A 16,532-nucleotide genomic window follows, 5' to 3' on the forward strand; every position below is an offset into this window, starting at 1 on the left:
TATTATATATATAACTATATTTTTAACGATTTAACGTTGTTCAAATAAACTAATTTGTTAATATATTTAATTTAAAAATAATATAACTTTTTTATGTTTGTCAAAAGCAGTATTTCATGTACTTCATAAAATTCATCGTTCTAAGTGAGAACAAAAAAATTATACTGTTCTGGTGCAATGAATTTCTGATTTATACATGAAGTAATATCAACGATCTATGCATTGGGTAATAAATAATACAGAAGAGCATTACAATGCCCTGTAATTATATTTCACATCAAGAACTATGGGTAAATTAGTTATTAATAAATATGTTTTGAGACATAATTAGAAATGAAAATTAAATATATCTCATACAACTTATTTGCATTTATTCCTTTCTTAGTTTAGATAATGTAATTAATCCAATTATTTATTCACTGCAAATGAGTTGTATATATTTGTAATGATTTGTACAGTACTAAATCTTTAACTTCGTAAGTTTTATATATTCGAATTTACTAACTTTCAATAAGCTTTATAATTATATTTATAATTATAATTATAAAGCTTATATTTATAATCATATATTTTAATTATATTATAATATAGCTTTTTTTATAATTCAGGTTACGTGCGAATGATGTTTTAATAATTATTTTATTTATGTAGAATATTATTTACATGTTATATTAGTGACCTAAAAAATGCATGTTATTCAGTAATAATACGTATTTATGATATCATTCGAAGTTGAACAGTATATAAAATACTCATCTTCGCAATTCATCCTGTGAACAATAACGTTTTACCACAGTCCGTAAGTGCATCATTTCAATGTTTGGTTTAAATCCGAATCATGGCAAAAATTACCAATTCATAAATATAATTTATAAACGAAACATTCTAAACACGTATATTATTAATTATACAAAGTATAATGGCGCTATCTTGTAATGTCTTGCTTAAGTGTTTTAAGCTTGATTTAAGCCCGAAAAAAATTGATGTTTTATTAACATTTCCGATCTATTTGTATAATACAAATATTGTTTTAACATAGCGTAATAAAAATATATGAAAATTGTTGTAGACATCACAGGTCTCGAGTATCATTCTAACGTTACAATGTGGGAAGAGAAATATTCGAAAAGATACAATATTTAGAATATGTTTAATGTATTCATATATGCATGTCTAATGTGTTAAGATTTTCCTTCTTTTTTATTTGAATAGATAAATGCATAAAATCCCTTATGTCTTCCTTAAGATCTTCATAAGCATAAAGTGAAATGATTCAGGAATAAACTCATCCAATAATAGTCAAAGTAACACTTCAAATACAGATGGTTTCATTATCTTAAAATAGTGTATAGAAATTTTTGATATTCGCGTACAAATTGGTACAAAATGCTCCAGAATGCTCCAGATATTATCATACAGATCTTTGTTGTAGGAACATCAATTTCGAAGATATATACGTGAACCAGAGGTCACGAATATATTCTATTCATTCTATGAAAGATTTTGAAGTTAGAATTAAAATAATGTCTTACAAGATCAGCTTCCCACCGTTCGAAGCTCGAATCTGTGCGACCTGTTCAGGAGTCAGAATCAGCTTGCTTCCGTTCGGCAATGCTAAGGCATAATGGCTTCCAGTTTCGTTTACAACTACTACCAACTGTGTATTGGTATTTTGAACAGGTGGTGTGGGTTTGACTGGTGTTATAGAGATCCCTCCTTGATTCATGCGTTGTATTATCTGTGGAGGAATCACACCTTTCGTTGGTACCTCCGTGACGTTTGACGTGAGTGTTGACTTTTGCTTAGTCTGCACAATGTTTCTCCTAGATGTATTCTTTGCTTTTTCTGCTTCAGTCTCAGGACCGGTCTTCTCGGTAATTATCATCTCAATTTCATCATCGCTGTCGCTGAGAACGATCAAAGAAGTAGTCTTCTGACCGGTGTTTTCCAAAGATGTGGTTGATTTCTTCGGTTTCTGCATCCTAACAGGGGTGCGTTGCTGTTGAACGTTTTTCATGACCCTGGAATTATTGAGTCGCGGTGTATTTCCTCTTATGGACATACTACTTCTTATAACAGCTCCATTAGGATATGGATAGCTCTGTCTTGGCACTGAATACCTGTTTTGCAAAGGTTTAGTTACTGAAGTAGGATTAGGTTGAACTGAAAACGGAGGATTTTGGGGCATTTCTTGCGAAAGAATTTGTTGACCGGTAGTTATATATCCAGTTGGGGGTTGAGTAGTCGCTACCATGTAAGGTACATAACCAGGATGGTTGACAAATTGTTGTGGAGCTATCATTTGTGGTCCTTGAGGTTGCAATGGCTGAGAAGGTACGAAATTGGTTTGTGAATTTTGGATAATGTAATTTTGCCCCCCTTGTACGTAATAACCTTGTTGAATCGGTGGTATAATACTTGAGACCATTGGGCCAGATTGCACGATTGCACTTTGTGGAACGACAGTTGCAGAATTTGATTGCATCACATAATAATTCATCGGATTCGGTTCAGTTTTGAGCATCACATAATTAGAATTAACCGTGTAACAGCTATCGAACTGATTCGGTGTAGAATCATAGATCGGGCCTTCGTCTTTGATGTCCAACTCCGAATGCACGCTTGCAATATTTTCTACTTTGCAACTTATTTCTGTAGAAGGCACTGTTTCTCTAGATTTACTTTCAACTACAGCCTCTTGTTTGTCTGCTGTATTGTTGTTGTTAGGGGATTCTGAGTTGGTCAGTTTCTTTGGTTTGCATATTTGGATTTCTCTGATTCTAGGAAGTTCCCTTTTACTGTTGAGTTTGGTGGAAGAGGTTACTTTTGATTCTGCCGCGTCTTGAAGAGCATTAATTTTGATGCTTTGTAACTTGTGTTGGAAAGACTTTAATCTTCTATTGGCAGCTATAAATTATAATTTGCATTGATTATTCTTTATGATAATATGTAATATGTAATATATAATTTGCATTGATTATTCCTTATGCTAATATATAATATATAATAATGCTCTATAATACTTTTAAAAAATTGGTAAAGTTACTGAAGTGTTGATTATAATAATTTCACGTTGTTATACTAACATGGACGTTTATTTTTCCTTTTGCGAGAGCTTGGTAAAATCCAATCTTGGTCTGAGTCCTCCTCCTCGTTTGTCCGATCGTCAGAGTATCTGACTTTCGGAGTAAGGTATGAAGTGGATGGACCTGTCTGTGTGCTGGGAGCCGCGTACACGGCCTCAACGTCGGTCCATTCTTCCAGCTCGTTCTCTTCGATCTCATCGTCTGAATAAAGTTGTTCTGTATATGAGGAAATGCCCCGAGCTCGTAACACTCTTCGCGTTTGTTGTTCTAGTTTCATAATAAAATGAAATTTTTTATTAATATTAATGATTTTGTTAAAATTAAAACATTTTATTGTCATTTCACTGCCTCTTATTTATACCTTCTTCGCTTGAATCTTCTTTTGTCTCTTCTTCAATTCCTGCGTTCTTGTGACTGTTGCCTTCGTCTCTTTCAGATTGTTCTCTTTGCGTTTCGTTTTGTAAACTTTCATCTTGAGATTCTGTGCATTCTTTTTTATTGTGTTCTGCGTGACTAACGGATACCTCTTCGATCTTGTTGGAGACGTTTTGGGAGCCAGTTGGGGATATGGTAGGCTGCGGTAACGTTTGTAACGTTGCGTCTCCGGAAGTTGACAATTGACAGCCCTGCGATCCAAGAATCCACCAATTAGAGCCAAGACCCTCCCCAGATGAGTCCTGATCCTCCGCACTGCTACAACATACAGCAACTTGTCTGTCATACATACTCAATAATGAAAGCAACGTTACTGAAAGAAGGTGGATGAGTTCCACTTTACAGATCATATATAGATTGTAGCAAGTTTAAGAGGTTTCAGGCAGGATGAACTTTTGATCTGGGAGTATTAAATGCAAAAAATTGTGCAAACAAATTATCAGATATACATGTTTTGTTTTTCAGATATACATGTCTTTCAAAATTATTATTGTTACTCCCAGATGAAATTCGATGAGATCTGATATTGTGGATGATATTGTATGCTTTAATATAAATGAAATATATATACCCTTCCTTAAAATTAGTCCATTCCTTTTGGAGCTTCCCTCTAGCTCTTTTCATCGACTCTCGCAAAGCCGGTTCCATTTCCTCTAAAGAAGATAGCAACTCTGTCATCCTTTTTACCAATTTTACTTCACATGGAGATATAAGTTCGGTCTGAGGAAATATATAAATTAAAAAAAGGCTAAAAGAAAATAATTTTAGATAAAATAAAGACATTACGTACTTCACCGTCAGTATCAGTACTTAGACTACCATTTTTTGGTGAAAAGGTAGAAATAAGGTCTCTTAGTGAATTAACACTGTCAGCCACAAGTTGAAATTTTGAAACACTAAGCTCCAAAAGCATCGTATTAAAATCCTCCGTTTCCTGTTTCCATTCTTTCGTTTTCAGGTGATTTAATTTCCTAAGATTGTATTTAATCTCACTATTCTCGTCAAAAGAAAAATCATCCTCCATCGCTTCTTTTTGTAACATACTTCTCAATTCGCTCAAAGAAAGATCTTTATCATCAGAAGATGTTATTTCATTTTTAATTATTTGGTTTGACTGCTCATTATTCGATTTCTGTTCTTTAGCGAGCCTTCCATTTCGTCTGAGAATCCTATTTTCCACTTTGTCCTCAGATAAGCTAGTATCATTTTGTTGCTTTCGAACGTGAGTCCTCGTTTCATTTAATTTTTCATCGTCGGATTTCGACGTGATAGATGTTTGATGTGTTTCTCTAACACCATGCATGTTGTCCGGATTTTTATCGTTCAATTTCAAATTTTCTGCACTGATAATTTCATTCAGTTTTTCATCATCTGTTTTTGAGGTACTAGACAAATTATCAATAGTTCTATCGACAGAATCACCTTTGTTTATATGTACATCCATTGCATCTAAATATGATTGCTTCGTTGGATTTATCTTCAATTTATCTTGCGAAACTTGTGTCAAAGATATGTCGTTATTTTCTGTGGCCTTTTCCTCGACAGTTTCGCATTTTAAACCGCTCAAAATCCCATTGATTATATCTATATTACACTTAATGTTATTACTACTGTCAGAAAATCCTTTGAACATTTTTTGAGATGACTTCTTACCAGGAATATCTCGAACAGAATTATTTGTATCGTAACCACTCGACTTTGTACTTTTACATGTTTTATCGGACATAGTGCTTACTTCTGAACATTTCGACAAACTTTCTGACCTTTCGACGTTGATAGTATTTAAGTTAATATTATTATTATTACTACTGCTATTATTGTTATTACTACAGATGCTTGTACTACTAAAATTCGTATCCTCGTTTGTCAGTGAGCCTATTGCACTGTCGCTACTGCACTTGCAATCGTTCAGATGTTTATCATCACTTTTACTTGGCTTTCTCTTTGTTTTCGGTGGTAATCCATTACTCCATCGCGATTTTCTTTTTCTATATTTCGTTTTCCTTTTCATTAAATCCTTTGAAACCAATGCTTTGTTCTCTAACTGCGTCTTTATTTTCGGCTTAATCGGCTGAAATAGAAATAATATTAGTAAGAACATAAATGATACAATGAAGAAAGAAAGTGAACTAAAAATTGTTAGTGATTGGATACCTTTACTGTTGATAAAATGTTGTTATCAAGACAATGTCTGTAAACTCTCAGATCACTTTTAAGAAACTGAGGAAAGTATATGTATCTTGCCCCATAACGATCGGTGCCTAGAACGGTTTCAAATTGGTTTTCCCATGGTTGCTTGGCTATTTCCTCTTGCACAGTTTTTCTAGTGTGCTAAAAATTATATTTTGTAGCAACAACTAAAGAATTTATTAATTAAATTAAATGAATTTCTAAACTTCTAATCCTTAAAGTTTGATTTTTATCATGCATGGGACGCTTCTTTTTAATTTTTTTCTTTTTGTTGTATTTTTTCATACCATGACTGTATCACAGACTGTTTTCAGAAGCCAAACTTTCTGTCTGAAGGTCAACTCTTCAAAATCTTTGCCATTTAACAGAGGAGCATCGGGGAAAACATTCCAGAACTCAGGTTCCACACCAATAGTTTCTAGAACCTAAAAATCTTTCATCACATTTATAATCACTGTAATACAAAATGTCCATGTATAAAATTAATTTATTTAAGCAGACAATGATAGTTGTACACGCGATACAATTCTTTGTAATAAGTGACAACATTGAAGCAACATTATCATTATCAAGCACAAAGACGACAAACTCTCACCTTTACCGCATTCTGATGTTTAGCTTCGTAAATTTTGAACCAGCTCTTCATCTTGTATGCAAGAATATTTGTCCAGAATTCGTACGGCATCGGTGGTATTTTTCTCAACTTTGCTTTGAATATGGGGGAACTAAAACCAAAAGTATTATTAATTTCAGGAAAGAGTTGATAAGATTACAAAAATATTTGGAATATTTAATATTTCATTTGCTTTATTTAATTCATTTTTATATAGAACAATATTGGAAGGAAATCTAAAATGTTTGAATTCTTCTTTTGCGATTCTAAATTCTACTTTACCTTAACAACGACGTCATGATATTTGCCAATTGTCTGGAAGCTCTTGGTATCAAAAGCATTCGTTCCATCTCATACATGGACAAATGAGGTATGTTCAGAGCTTCTTTTGTCAGATGAAGAAAATGGAATATTTGTGGAATCTGTAAACAATTAAACGTTACAAAAGAGGATTTATGAATGGAATAAGTAACAGAAATATGTACCTCCCACATGAATTCCATCTCATTTCTTATTTCTTCTGTAAGAATGTTCTCCCGTTCCCAATCGATCATCGATTGCTCCTCCTCCTCCAATTTCCGTTTCCTATTTTTCTTCGTCATTTCTGTAACTTAAATGAAGAAAAAAACATGCTCGAATCTAACTTTTTCGAAATACAATTAACTAACTTAACAAATCTATTTCCCTCTATAATTAAAATTATTTTCAAATATTCCAATCATTAAGAAAAGAAAAATCCGTAAACCTTCCAATCATACGGCAAAAAATAATTAAGATTCTTGCGCTAATTGCAAAGTGACCTATTTCTTACTTTTACTTGAGAATTATATAATATTACTTATTCAAGCCTGCTAGTGTGTTTAATGTGATATTATTGCAAATGTACCATTAATTAGATAGAATCGTACGTAATTTAAAAAACTGCCGCCGTTTCGCAATCACTGTCATCTCTTGCAACGTTTTTTAACACAATGCAAACAACGATGACCTACTATCGACCAACGAGTGTCAATGTAAATAATTTCACACACAAGTGCAAGCTCACCCCCCTCAACGTTACAGTTACATATCCTTTAGATTAGGTCTGTTTCATACGTTTCATAAAAATTTCATGCTGCTCGTTTTCGCGTTTGAATGTCGAAGGTAATATTTGCACGATAACGCGAATAAATGTTGCTTAATCGCGTACTACGCTAGTTCTGCAAACATTTGCTCTTCGCAATCAACAACAGAACCTTCCACCGTGTAGATAATTGTTGTATACACCTTTCAAGTATGCAGCTGAGTGATTACTATAAGATACGATTATCGTAATTATATGTATGCAAGACAAAATGAAAAAATTGTCTCTGAATATGGATATATTATTCGTTTACATTGCACCCATGTAAATGAACGAAAAACCACTTGATATTAAAATTATTAAAATTTCATTAAATAATTCAGTCGCAGGCTATTCTATTTTAATCCTATTTTACAGCAAGATATATTACAGAATATTTGTGATTTTTAGTAGACATTCATGGAATTTAAATAGAAATTATTATTACTAACAGTTGGTATGCAATTCTTAATAGATCTCTACAAGATGCGCGGTAATTATTAATAAAGAATAAAATACATTTCGCAGTACGTACATACAATAATTTCTTTTTATCGCTTCTTTCACTATTATATCTGAAAACCATAAGTTATACAAATATGTGATCATGTGTATAGTTGTTTAATATTGATCAGACGATGTTCTTTCTACAATTATACTTTGGACTCAACAGTTGGTGAAAGGAACACCGACACGACTTCCCTTTCCTATCTCATTGAAAAATCGCGCCCCATCAAGATCATCTTCGCTGCTCAGTATTCGTATAACATGTAAGTACGTTCTTCGAATGGCCTTGTGTCTCGTTTCCATCATTGTGTAAGTCTCGTCTCGAGAAACGTCTAGAATATGGCATTCAGTATGGGATAGAGTCTAGCTTTTTATGTTTGACAAAAATAAATGGAGTTGGATTAAATAAATTCTACTGTTACTTTAACAAATAATTATTCTGGTATTATATGTTTTATGTTAAATGTTACAGTTAACAATTTTATATTGGTTCGTTACTTTAAACGAGAAGTAAAGTAAACTGCAAATGAAAGTTTCAGAAGAAAGAAAGACGATTAATCATGTACAAGCTTTCCTTCATTGGTGAACACAATTTTGATTGTAGAGGCTTAAAACTATGGTTCCTTAAATTAATCAAAGACATTCTAACGTTCCCCTACATTCAAGAATTCTAAATTAATCCATTAATTTCTAACTAAAGTATGTTTCTCAAGTAAAAGATTCTTCGCTAGAATGTTTTAAAATACTACGCTTGTGTTTTTACATTTTGTAAACTCCAAATGGAAATCATAGTAGCTAATGAGTTTATCAATTTATTCAGTTTACGGTTTCATTCATATTGCGCAAATTCAAACAAATATTGTAAGAACTATTTGCATACAATATCAATATCAATATCAACAACAATAACAACAACAACAACAACGATAATAATAATATACATTTAATATATATAAAAGAAGGAAAAGAAAAGGAAAAAGTACGCGTAATATTGAAAAAGGAAACGCATAGAAGCGGCACTTCCGCGAATCAAATTTTCCATCATTTTTCAACCGAACTATACGAAATAGATCTCCTTCGCAGTACGATAAAACAGTCATTTAAAATTATCTGTGTCATCGCGTTGGCATACACTAAAGACAACAGACAACCATTGGCACGTGAGGATCCTGTCCAAGCGAGTTAAAAGGATGTCCATGTCGGTGCCCATCCCCAGTCGGTTGACAGACATCCTTCCATCGATAGTTGGAAGGACCGGTGAAAATACACTGTATACCATCCTTCGCCAAGCTAACACACTTTTCAGTCGGTCTAATTGCGCGAAAAAACATCACTCGACAAGACGTAAAGCTCTCCATAGCGAAATTATTCTTTTAGCATATCTCTAGTTAGAGATTACGCTTTTAGTATCCCACTTTTGGCGATTATAGGCGCCTATTACATCATTCTGTAGATATTATAATCATTTTTTGCAAATCTAGGAAAGTGGAAATTTCATTTTTGTCGTTCACATAAATAATTCAATTCTCAATTAATTTTTCCTGTGATAAATAATATATATATATATATATATAGAGAGAGAGAGAGAGAGAGAGAGATTTTTGTACTTTATCGATATTTCTTTAGAGGATGCTGTTCAGAGAGTGAAATGTGAAGGATTATGGAGTTTCTATGAAATAAAGAACAGGGTAAGTCACTGTGGTTTGTCTTTTTTAAGGGATCGATACGACTGCCTATACAGGATGACTTTTTGTAAATTAATACAGTAGTAATATAGAAACAATGGTTATTTTGTACGGAATTTCATTTCGAAAGAAACTTGTTTTAAACGTACGAAGTACTACATCTTTTCATAAAAAATTCTGCGTTTTTATCGGTTGGCATTCTTTACGACGTCTGAAGTTTCAACAGTTGACATCTTTTCGTAAAGAAAAATTATACTCGGCTGTTATAACTCCTCTTGTAAAGAATTATTTTATAAACGATACATTATTCCTGTTTAAATTAAAAACACCACTTTTATATAAGAATTTTTGATAAAAAGATGTTTTGTTAAAAATGATCTTGCACTCTTTATTGCAAATACGTTAGGATCTGCTTGCTATGATATTGAAATACAGTAATACCCTGCTGTACCTTTTTTTTAAAACAATTTCAAATCATCGTAGAAGATGTCAAAAATAGTATTAATGGAAGAAATCAGACTAAAGCTCGAGGAAATGATAACTATAGACAAAAGTCGATTATAAAATCGTTGAGAATGTGAATTTTTTGTGATAATGATGCAGTATGGATAGCAATCGGGCAATTCAAGATATCAATGCAATGCCGGTAAAGCTGTACTATCGGGATTATTCGAAACCAGAGGACGAGAATAAGGCAGAACCGATCGAAACCGTTTACAGGACCACTGACAGGGCCACGCTGAAATATTTGAAGAATCACGATCCTAATATACCTTATTCCATCAACACTGTACATCTACAGGACCCGTACAAACATCCTCTTAGATTAGAAGGATACGCCACTGCAGACATTTTCAAAGTTCGACCAGCCTCGTTCAAGGTAATAGAATTAAAAGCTCCATGCATTTGGAACGAAACTTTAATTACTATGTAGTCACATGTATAATCGAACTTCTTGCTAAGAGATTCGTTCCATGCATTTAAACGTCAACTCCTGTTATTTGCGAACAAAAGATGAAATTAGTTAGAAGTTTGTTCAAATCTTAGGTTTCTCGTTGTTGTAATAGTTGCTTGTAGAAAACACTACAAGCATCAACATTGAAAAATTTGATCCCTTATCGGAAAAGGTTCTACATGTAGTAGTATATTGTCTTCTATTTGGGATGAAAATTTTTACAAATTTTTCTTTCATGCGAATTAATCTTTTCACAAGATTATGTATCGATCGAAGGATACGACGTTAAGGTCTAGGCACAGCAAGAACGCGCACGCCAAGAGAGAAAGTCCTCTGATGCATTATGACAATGACGACGACAAGAGTATAAGGTAATAATAGATAAGGTAATAATATACCAGAGATGGAAATAAATATTCAAATATGTTTGTGAATTTAGTAAAAGTGAAAATCAACGATGCATAAGGATTACGAACATTATGAAGCAATATTGTACAAATAGTACTCTTCATGGCTTACGTTATATCGGAGATTCGAATTTGTCAATTGTCGAGAGGTAATTCTGTGCAGTTTGAATTAATATTATGATTTCATTTAATACACGAACAAATTTTTAGGCTCAGAATAATAAATGTTATTCGAGAAAATTTTACATTTTCTTTTGACTTTGACTTGACTTGACTTTTAACGTTAATACAATTCTACGACATCTTAATTTTTGTCTTAAATGAAAATTTGTTCATTTGAGCATTTATCTGTATTGACTTTTGAACATAATGTTTGATATAATTTTGTATTATTTTTTATAAATACTTATCTTCGAATATTAAGAAGGTACAAGCACCTATTACACTATAACAAACTAAAAATCTAATACCTCCTTCACAGAATCTTCTGGGTAATTTCCTTTACACTAGCGGTTCTAACAGCCGCTTATTATATTTGGTTCCTATATCGAAAGTGGGTTTCGACACCCATTATCATTGCTCTCAGTCCAGAATCGGTGTCCCTGGACCAGTTTCCGTTCCCCTCAGTTACCATTTGTAACATGAACAACGTAAAAAAAAGCGAGGCAGTTCGTATAAACGCTGGGTGAGTTCTCAAGCAACTGATAAAAAGATCTACCAAAAAATTTCTTTTAATAACAAAATATTAAAGGAATTGCATATTTTTATTAAAATAGCTAAATAATATATTTTATTTAATACTGTTTATATCTTAATTAAGAGTTAAGCAATTCAATCTTCACCTTATATTTTGTTAAAATATCATCGAAAGCTAAATTAAACATTTATTACAACGAACCATTCAACAACAGGAACGATATACGAAAGAAGCTGTTATTGGAGGATATGTGTCGTCTTGAAAGTATGTCGCCTCGCAGTTTCAACGAGAGCACGATAACTTGGGATAACGTCCTGCGTTTTATGATCAACGTATGTAACACACAATGGAATTTCACATACGGTTTATGAGATTGTCATGATAACAATGTTAGATCTTATTCATATATCTCTGTAGTCTACTTGTCTTATGATGTCCCAAGATAAAGAGTACTTTCAATCTCATTTTACGAATTATACATATATTATTACCTTATTTCTCGCGCAATTAAATAAGCGAATAAAAAGTTCTACAGGAACACAGGAATGATTATAATTCGAAGTACTGAAAATAATCTGTAAATGTCGACTATAGTAAAAGCACTGAAATATTCATTTAAATATTTATAATTAAGTCTGTACATCATTAATTATTCTTCAATAGGTGTCGCAATCTTGCACAGACATGCTGCATTTGTGCAAATGGCACGGGAATGTTACGGATTGCGAGAAGATATTTAATCCCACCATGACAGATGAAGGGATGTGTTGCAATTTCAATTCTGTCGACAGAAAGTACCTGTTTTATAATCCGTAAGTAAATTCCAAAAATAACATTTTTTGATAGTTTCATTTTTAGATTTTCAAACATCCAATGTTTGACCAAGTCTTTCGTGATCTTCAATAATTTCTACATTCCTGAAAATTCTTCTATCGTATTAATTTAATATTAATTTGATGGTGTTAGAAATAGTCTTCCATATTCGATAAATTGAATTTTGCTTGCAGACGAGATTGGTCCGACATCAACATGACGTTCCCATTTAACAGCATCGATTGGAATCCTGAAACCGGATACGATGAAAACGTACCTCCAGATTCCATTCCATGGAGACCATACGGCGCTGGACAATACTATGGTCTGACTCTGGTTCTTGATGTAGACGTCGATGAATATTACTGTTCGTCCACTGCCAGTGTTGGTTTCAAGGTACTTTATCTCAGATCATGAAATTGATCTGGATAGTATTACAAACTACTACTATACATTAATCGTTTATCTAACAACTATTACAATCTAAAATCATACCATAATTAATGTAACATTGAATTTAATAAAAATATCGTAAAGAACATAAGAGAAGCAAAGAATTATGAACCATTTTTTAAGCACTAGGTATCAATTTTATTCTGTTGCATTCTTTCGATTACTTCCGACCTAAATTGAAAAATAGCCCGAGTTTCAACCAAATGTGAAAAAATTCTTATTATACGTACCGTTGAAACATCTTTTTACAACGTTAGAAATATTTTCTGTTTGTTAAAATGTGAGCAGGATTGAAATATACATAACATTGCAAATGAAAGGATATACGATATTTAGCGATAGAATAAGAATATGTTTTCACAGATGCTGCTGCATAACCCGGTGGAGACACCAAAGATCGCCGAATTTGCGTTCACCGTGACTCCGGGCGAGGAGACTAGAGTGATCATAGCGCCCCGGATATTGTCCGCCAGCAAGTCGATAATCTCTGTTCCCCTAAAGAAGAGGAAGTGCTTCTTCACCTCGGAGAGAAAGCTACGTTACTACAGAACCTACACGCAGAAGAACTGCATCCTCGAATGCGAGGCGAATTTCACGCAGAAAATCTGTCATTGCGTCCAGTATTACATGCCCAGTAATTTTTGAGATGAATTCCTTTTAGTAATTTTTAAATGATCTTTCAAGTATGGTCTTTTGGTAAAATTGAATTGAATAATTACGTTTATCTTATTGTGAAGTAACATGAATACCTTTATGATGTATGAGTACATATGTCCTCTCTTCAATATCAAAAGCTAAAACATAAAAGTTAATTCTAAATTAGATTCACCATTTGTTTCCAGAATCCTCTAACACGTTAATCTGTGAGAAGAAAGACGATACATGTGCGATGAAAGCTCGCAGAGCAATGGAAGTTAAACTTTACGACGATGACATTGGGATAGCCTTAAACGTCTCTGAAACGTAAGCTTCTCTCACCAGAAGATTTCGACAAAACAAGAGTTAAAATCATATCTTTTACAGGCCCAGTTGCAACTGCTACCCCGGATGCTTCGAGATCGGTTACAACGTGGAAATCTCACAGAGCAAACTGGTGTCCTCTTTCATTGTTCCTGACAGTTACGTGAAGAAAAGCAAAGAATACTTCTCGTAATTTTATTTGTTCCTTTAACTTAAGAACATTATTATTTAATATTTATTTATGATACACATTAATATAGTAAACAGTAATAATTTTTTATACTAATGATTAGTCATAAAATAATTGGAACGATTTTTCTTTATTAGTACCAACATGGCGGTGGTCCACCTGTTCTTCGTCGATTCCCAATTCACTAAGTATATGAAGAACGAGTTGTTTGGTTTCACAGAATTTCTATGTAAGTAGATCTTAATCTTTGTTACGTAATATATGATTCATATTAACGAAATTTTTTAATTAAAATGGCGACCAAAACGGTTGACTTTGGGTCTAGACGATAAATGGCTTTCCAGTGCTATCTATTGCCGTATGTTTCTACCTAATGCTTTCTTGATTCATGTAGATCCTTTGGGTTCAGTTCTAATATCGATTTGATTCATTTTTTATGATAGTAGTAATTTAACAGTATATAAACATACTTATCAAAGAAGATAAATCAAATCGTCAACACATCTTTTTACATTACAAACGTATAGTATATTTTCCCATAAAAACAACAAAGGAGCATAAATTTACTGATACCTTTGGTCACAAATTTTTGGCTTTTGACTGTTCTCTTCTTGTTTGTTCCATTCTGTCTTTTACAACAATATGTGACAGGGCTTGGGATGGCTTTATGAGAATAATTTTTTACATAATATATAGTATTCTACTTTCATTAGGGTTTAAACACATGGTGACACTAAAATATAATGTAATAAAGCGTTATCAATCGAAGGTTTTAACTGAGTAATATGAATCAGTTAAAAAATCAAACACGAAAGATAATAAAAATGAAATAATATAAAGATCTAATACTTCTAAATTTTATCAACTACAATTATCGTAAATATTAATTACAATTGAAATAAATTTTTAATTTACAACTCCATTAAACATTTAAAAATTGCGTTTGAACAACATTGGTACACATATATAAGACGCTCTTCAGTTGTTTAGAACCCTAATGAAGTCATAAGGTACCGTAAGATTAGCGAAACACTGGAATTGTTAAAATTTGAACAAAAGCATATGATTTACAATTATAAAAAGTTTTGTAAAGTTCAAGGATCTCAATTACATAATTGTTTGTATACAGCTAATACTGGTGGCTTGTTGGGTCTCTTCATGGGCTTTAGTTTCCTCTCTTTGGTGGAAATCATGTACTTCGCGACATTGCGGTTCTGGTGCCGCATATACAAAAAGAGGCATGTTTCTCGCGATAATACTCTTCACGTGCAACCATTCGACTCTAATACTAACCTCGTTTATCCCTTTGTACAATGATCTATCTATTCTCACTTTTTTCAAGAAACTTACTCATTTTTGACAAAAGTTTTATTGTCGTTAATCGTTAGTATATAAATTGCATGTAAATAGATGTTTGATCCACAAAAATGTGCAATATTATGTAATTTATGAGTTTTTGAATGTACTGTGAAGAAATATATTTGAGAATATAATGTGCTTCTCAACTAGTATACTCAATTCCTTTTGTTATTCATTATTCAACTTTTCTATTGTTCCATACTTAGGATGGATTAATAACTAACCGCAGATATACTGACAATAAGTGTTCCATCCAAACAGTAGTACCAATATGTTTAAAATACATTTTTTAATTCTTTGATTTTTAATAAATTACATTAAATAGTTTGCAGAATGGACTAGATAGAATATAAAATCTCTTATGTTTCTTTAATACAAATTTATAATTTGGATTGGTTCTAAGTAGATATATGCAGTTATCTGTAAGTACATATGTTATACATTAATTTTAAAATTATATGTCAAAGTGGTATCGGTTTTGGTAATTATAATTTCTAGTTTTATGTTATTGAAATAAAGTAAATAATCATTACTCTTACTATGTTTAAAACAGGTAATTGTATTTTGTATATAGTATTTAATTGAATTGTATATATTAAATCTTTACTTTACTATTATTTAATTAAAGAATAATTTCATATATATCTTTGCATATTCACGATATTAAACTATGTATATGCCGCATACGGCAACTACCATACTGTGTTAGAAACAATTACAATTTGTCATTGCAACATAACAACAAGAACACATAATAAACTAAAATTATCAGATTTTTATTTATTTATAATAACATAAAATTATTATTTTTCTAAATAAGCTACTATCGCTTTAACAAAACATGTTACTTCGAAAGGCATGCACCTTGTTAAATGACTTACCTTTTGGTGTGGAATTCTCAATGAAATCTTAACCGTAGTCGGGTAACATCCTCAGGAACGTGTCAACGTGATGACGAAATACTGTAGTAACTGAAAAATCGCCACACTACACAATCTCAGACATTCAGTCACTAAACACAATTCGATATTCTCTACGACGCCATGTTTATTGGACTACAGTACGGGTGTAACTAAATTC

The 16,532-nt window shown here is 32.4% G+C and overlaps 2 protein-coding genes across 7 annotated transcripts; one reads left to right on the plus strand and one right to left on the minus strand.

Annotated features, from left to right (window-relative positions):
* Window positions 1-16,530, minus strand: LOC126870025 (uncharacterized protein KIAA2026-like). 6 transcript variants are annotated; one of them, XM_050627347.1, is made up of 12 exons: window positions 12,768-12,915; window positions 6,810-6,934; window positions 6,607-6,746; window positions 6,307-6,436; window positions 5,999-6,136; window positions 5,676-5,852; window positions 5,175-5,592; window positions 4,312-5,105; window positions 4,093-4,241; window positions 3,448-3,779; window positions 3,087-3,353; window positions 1-2,907 (listed from the first exon to the last, which is right to left on the minus strand). In XM_050627347.1, the coding sequence occupies exons 1-12, from the start codon at window positions 12,778-12,780 to the stop codon at window positions 1,529-1,531; spliced, it is 4,062 nt and encodes a 1,353-aa protein (XP_050483304.1). In that variant the 5' UTR covers window positions 12,781-12,915; the 3' UTR covers window positions 1-1,528. The 6 variants fall into 6 exon arrangements, with proteins under 6 accessions (XP_050483304.1, XP_050483302.1, XP_050483301.1 ...); XM_050627345.1 differs by lacking the exon at window positions 12,768-12,915 and adding an exon at window positions 16,334-16,530 and having other exon boundaries at window positions 4,312-5,592; XM_050627344.1 differs by having other exon boundaries at window positions 3,448-3,776; window positions 4,312-5,592.
* On the plus strand, window positions 6,941-15,611 carry LOC126870047 (pickpocket protein 28-like). Its single transcript, XM_050627436.1, has 12 exons — window positions 6,941-10,498; window positions 10,832-10,944; window positions 11,013-11,129; window positions 11,462-11,665; window positions 11,892-12,009; window positions 12,341-12,489; window positions 12,685-12,886; window positions 13,307-13,577; window positions 13,786-13,906; window positions 13,967-14,092; window positions 14,231-14,322; window positions 15,223-15,611. Exons 1-12 carry the CDS (start codon window positions 10,223-10,225, stop codon window positions 15,408-15,410), a joined length of 1,977 nt encoding a protein of 658 aa, XP_050483393.1. The 5' UTR covers window positions 6,941-10,222; the 3' UTR covers window positions 15,411-15,611.
* Window positions 16,531-16,532: the final 2 nt, after the last annotated feature.

This window comes from Bombus huntii, chromosome 10 (genome assembly GCF_024542735.1).
Source record: "Bombus huntii isolate Logan2020A chromosome 10, iyBomHunt1.1, whole genome shotgun sequence".
NCBI classification, from domain to species: Eukaryota; Metazoa; Arthropoda; class Insecta; order Hymenoptera; family Apidae; genus Bombus; species Bombus huntii.

Excerpts from the sequence above, each read along its gene's own strand:
- LOC126870047 (XM_050627436.1), top strand. The coding sequence starts at position 10,223 with ATGGATAGCAATCGGGCAATTCAAGATATCAATGCAATGCCGGTAAAG. Across the intron at positions 11,666-11,891 it reads GCAGTTCGTATAAACGCTGG|GAACGATATACGAAAGAAGC; the intron begins GTGAGTTCTCAA and ends ATTCAACAACAG. Across the intron at positions 12,887-13,306 it reads CTGCCAGTGTTGGTTTCAAG|ATGCTGCTGCATAACCCGGT; the intron begins GTACTTTATCTC and ends ATGTTTTCACAG.
- LOC126870025 (XM_050627343.1), bottom strand. Across the intron at positions 6,747-6,809 it reads AGATGGAATTCATGTGGGAG|ATTCCACAAATATTCCATTT; the intron begins GTACATATTTCT and ends AATTGTTTACAG. Across the intron at positions 3,780-4,092 it reads TGGACTAATTTTAAGGAAGG|CAGTGCGGAGGATCAGGACT; the intron begins GTATATATATTT and ends TGTATGTTGTAG.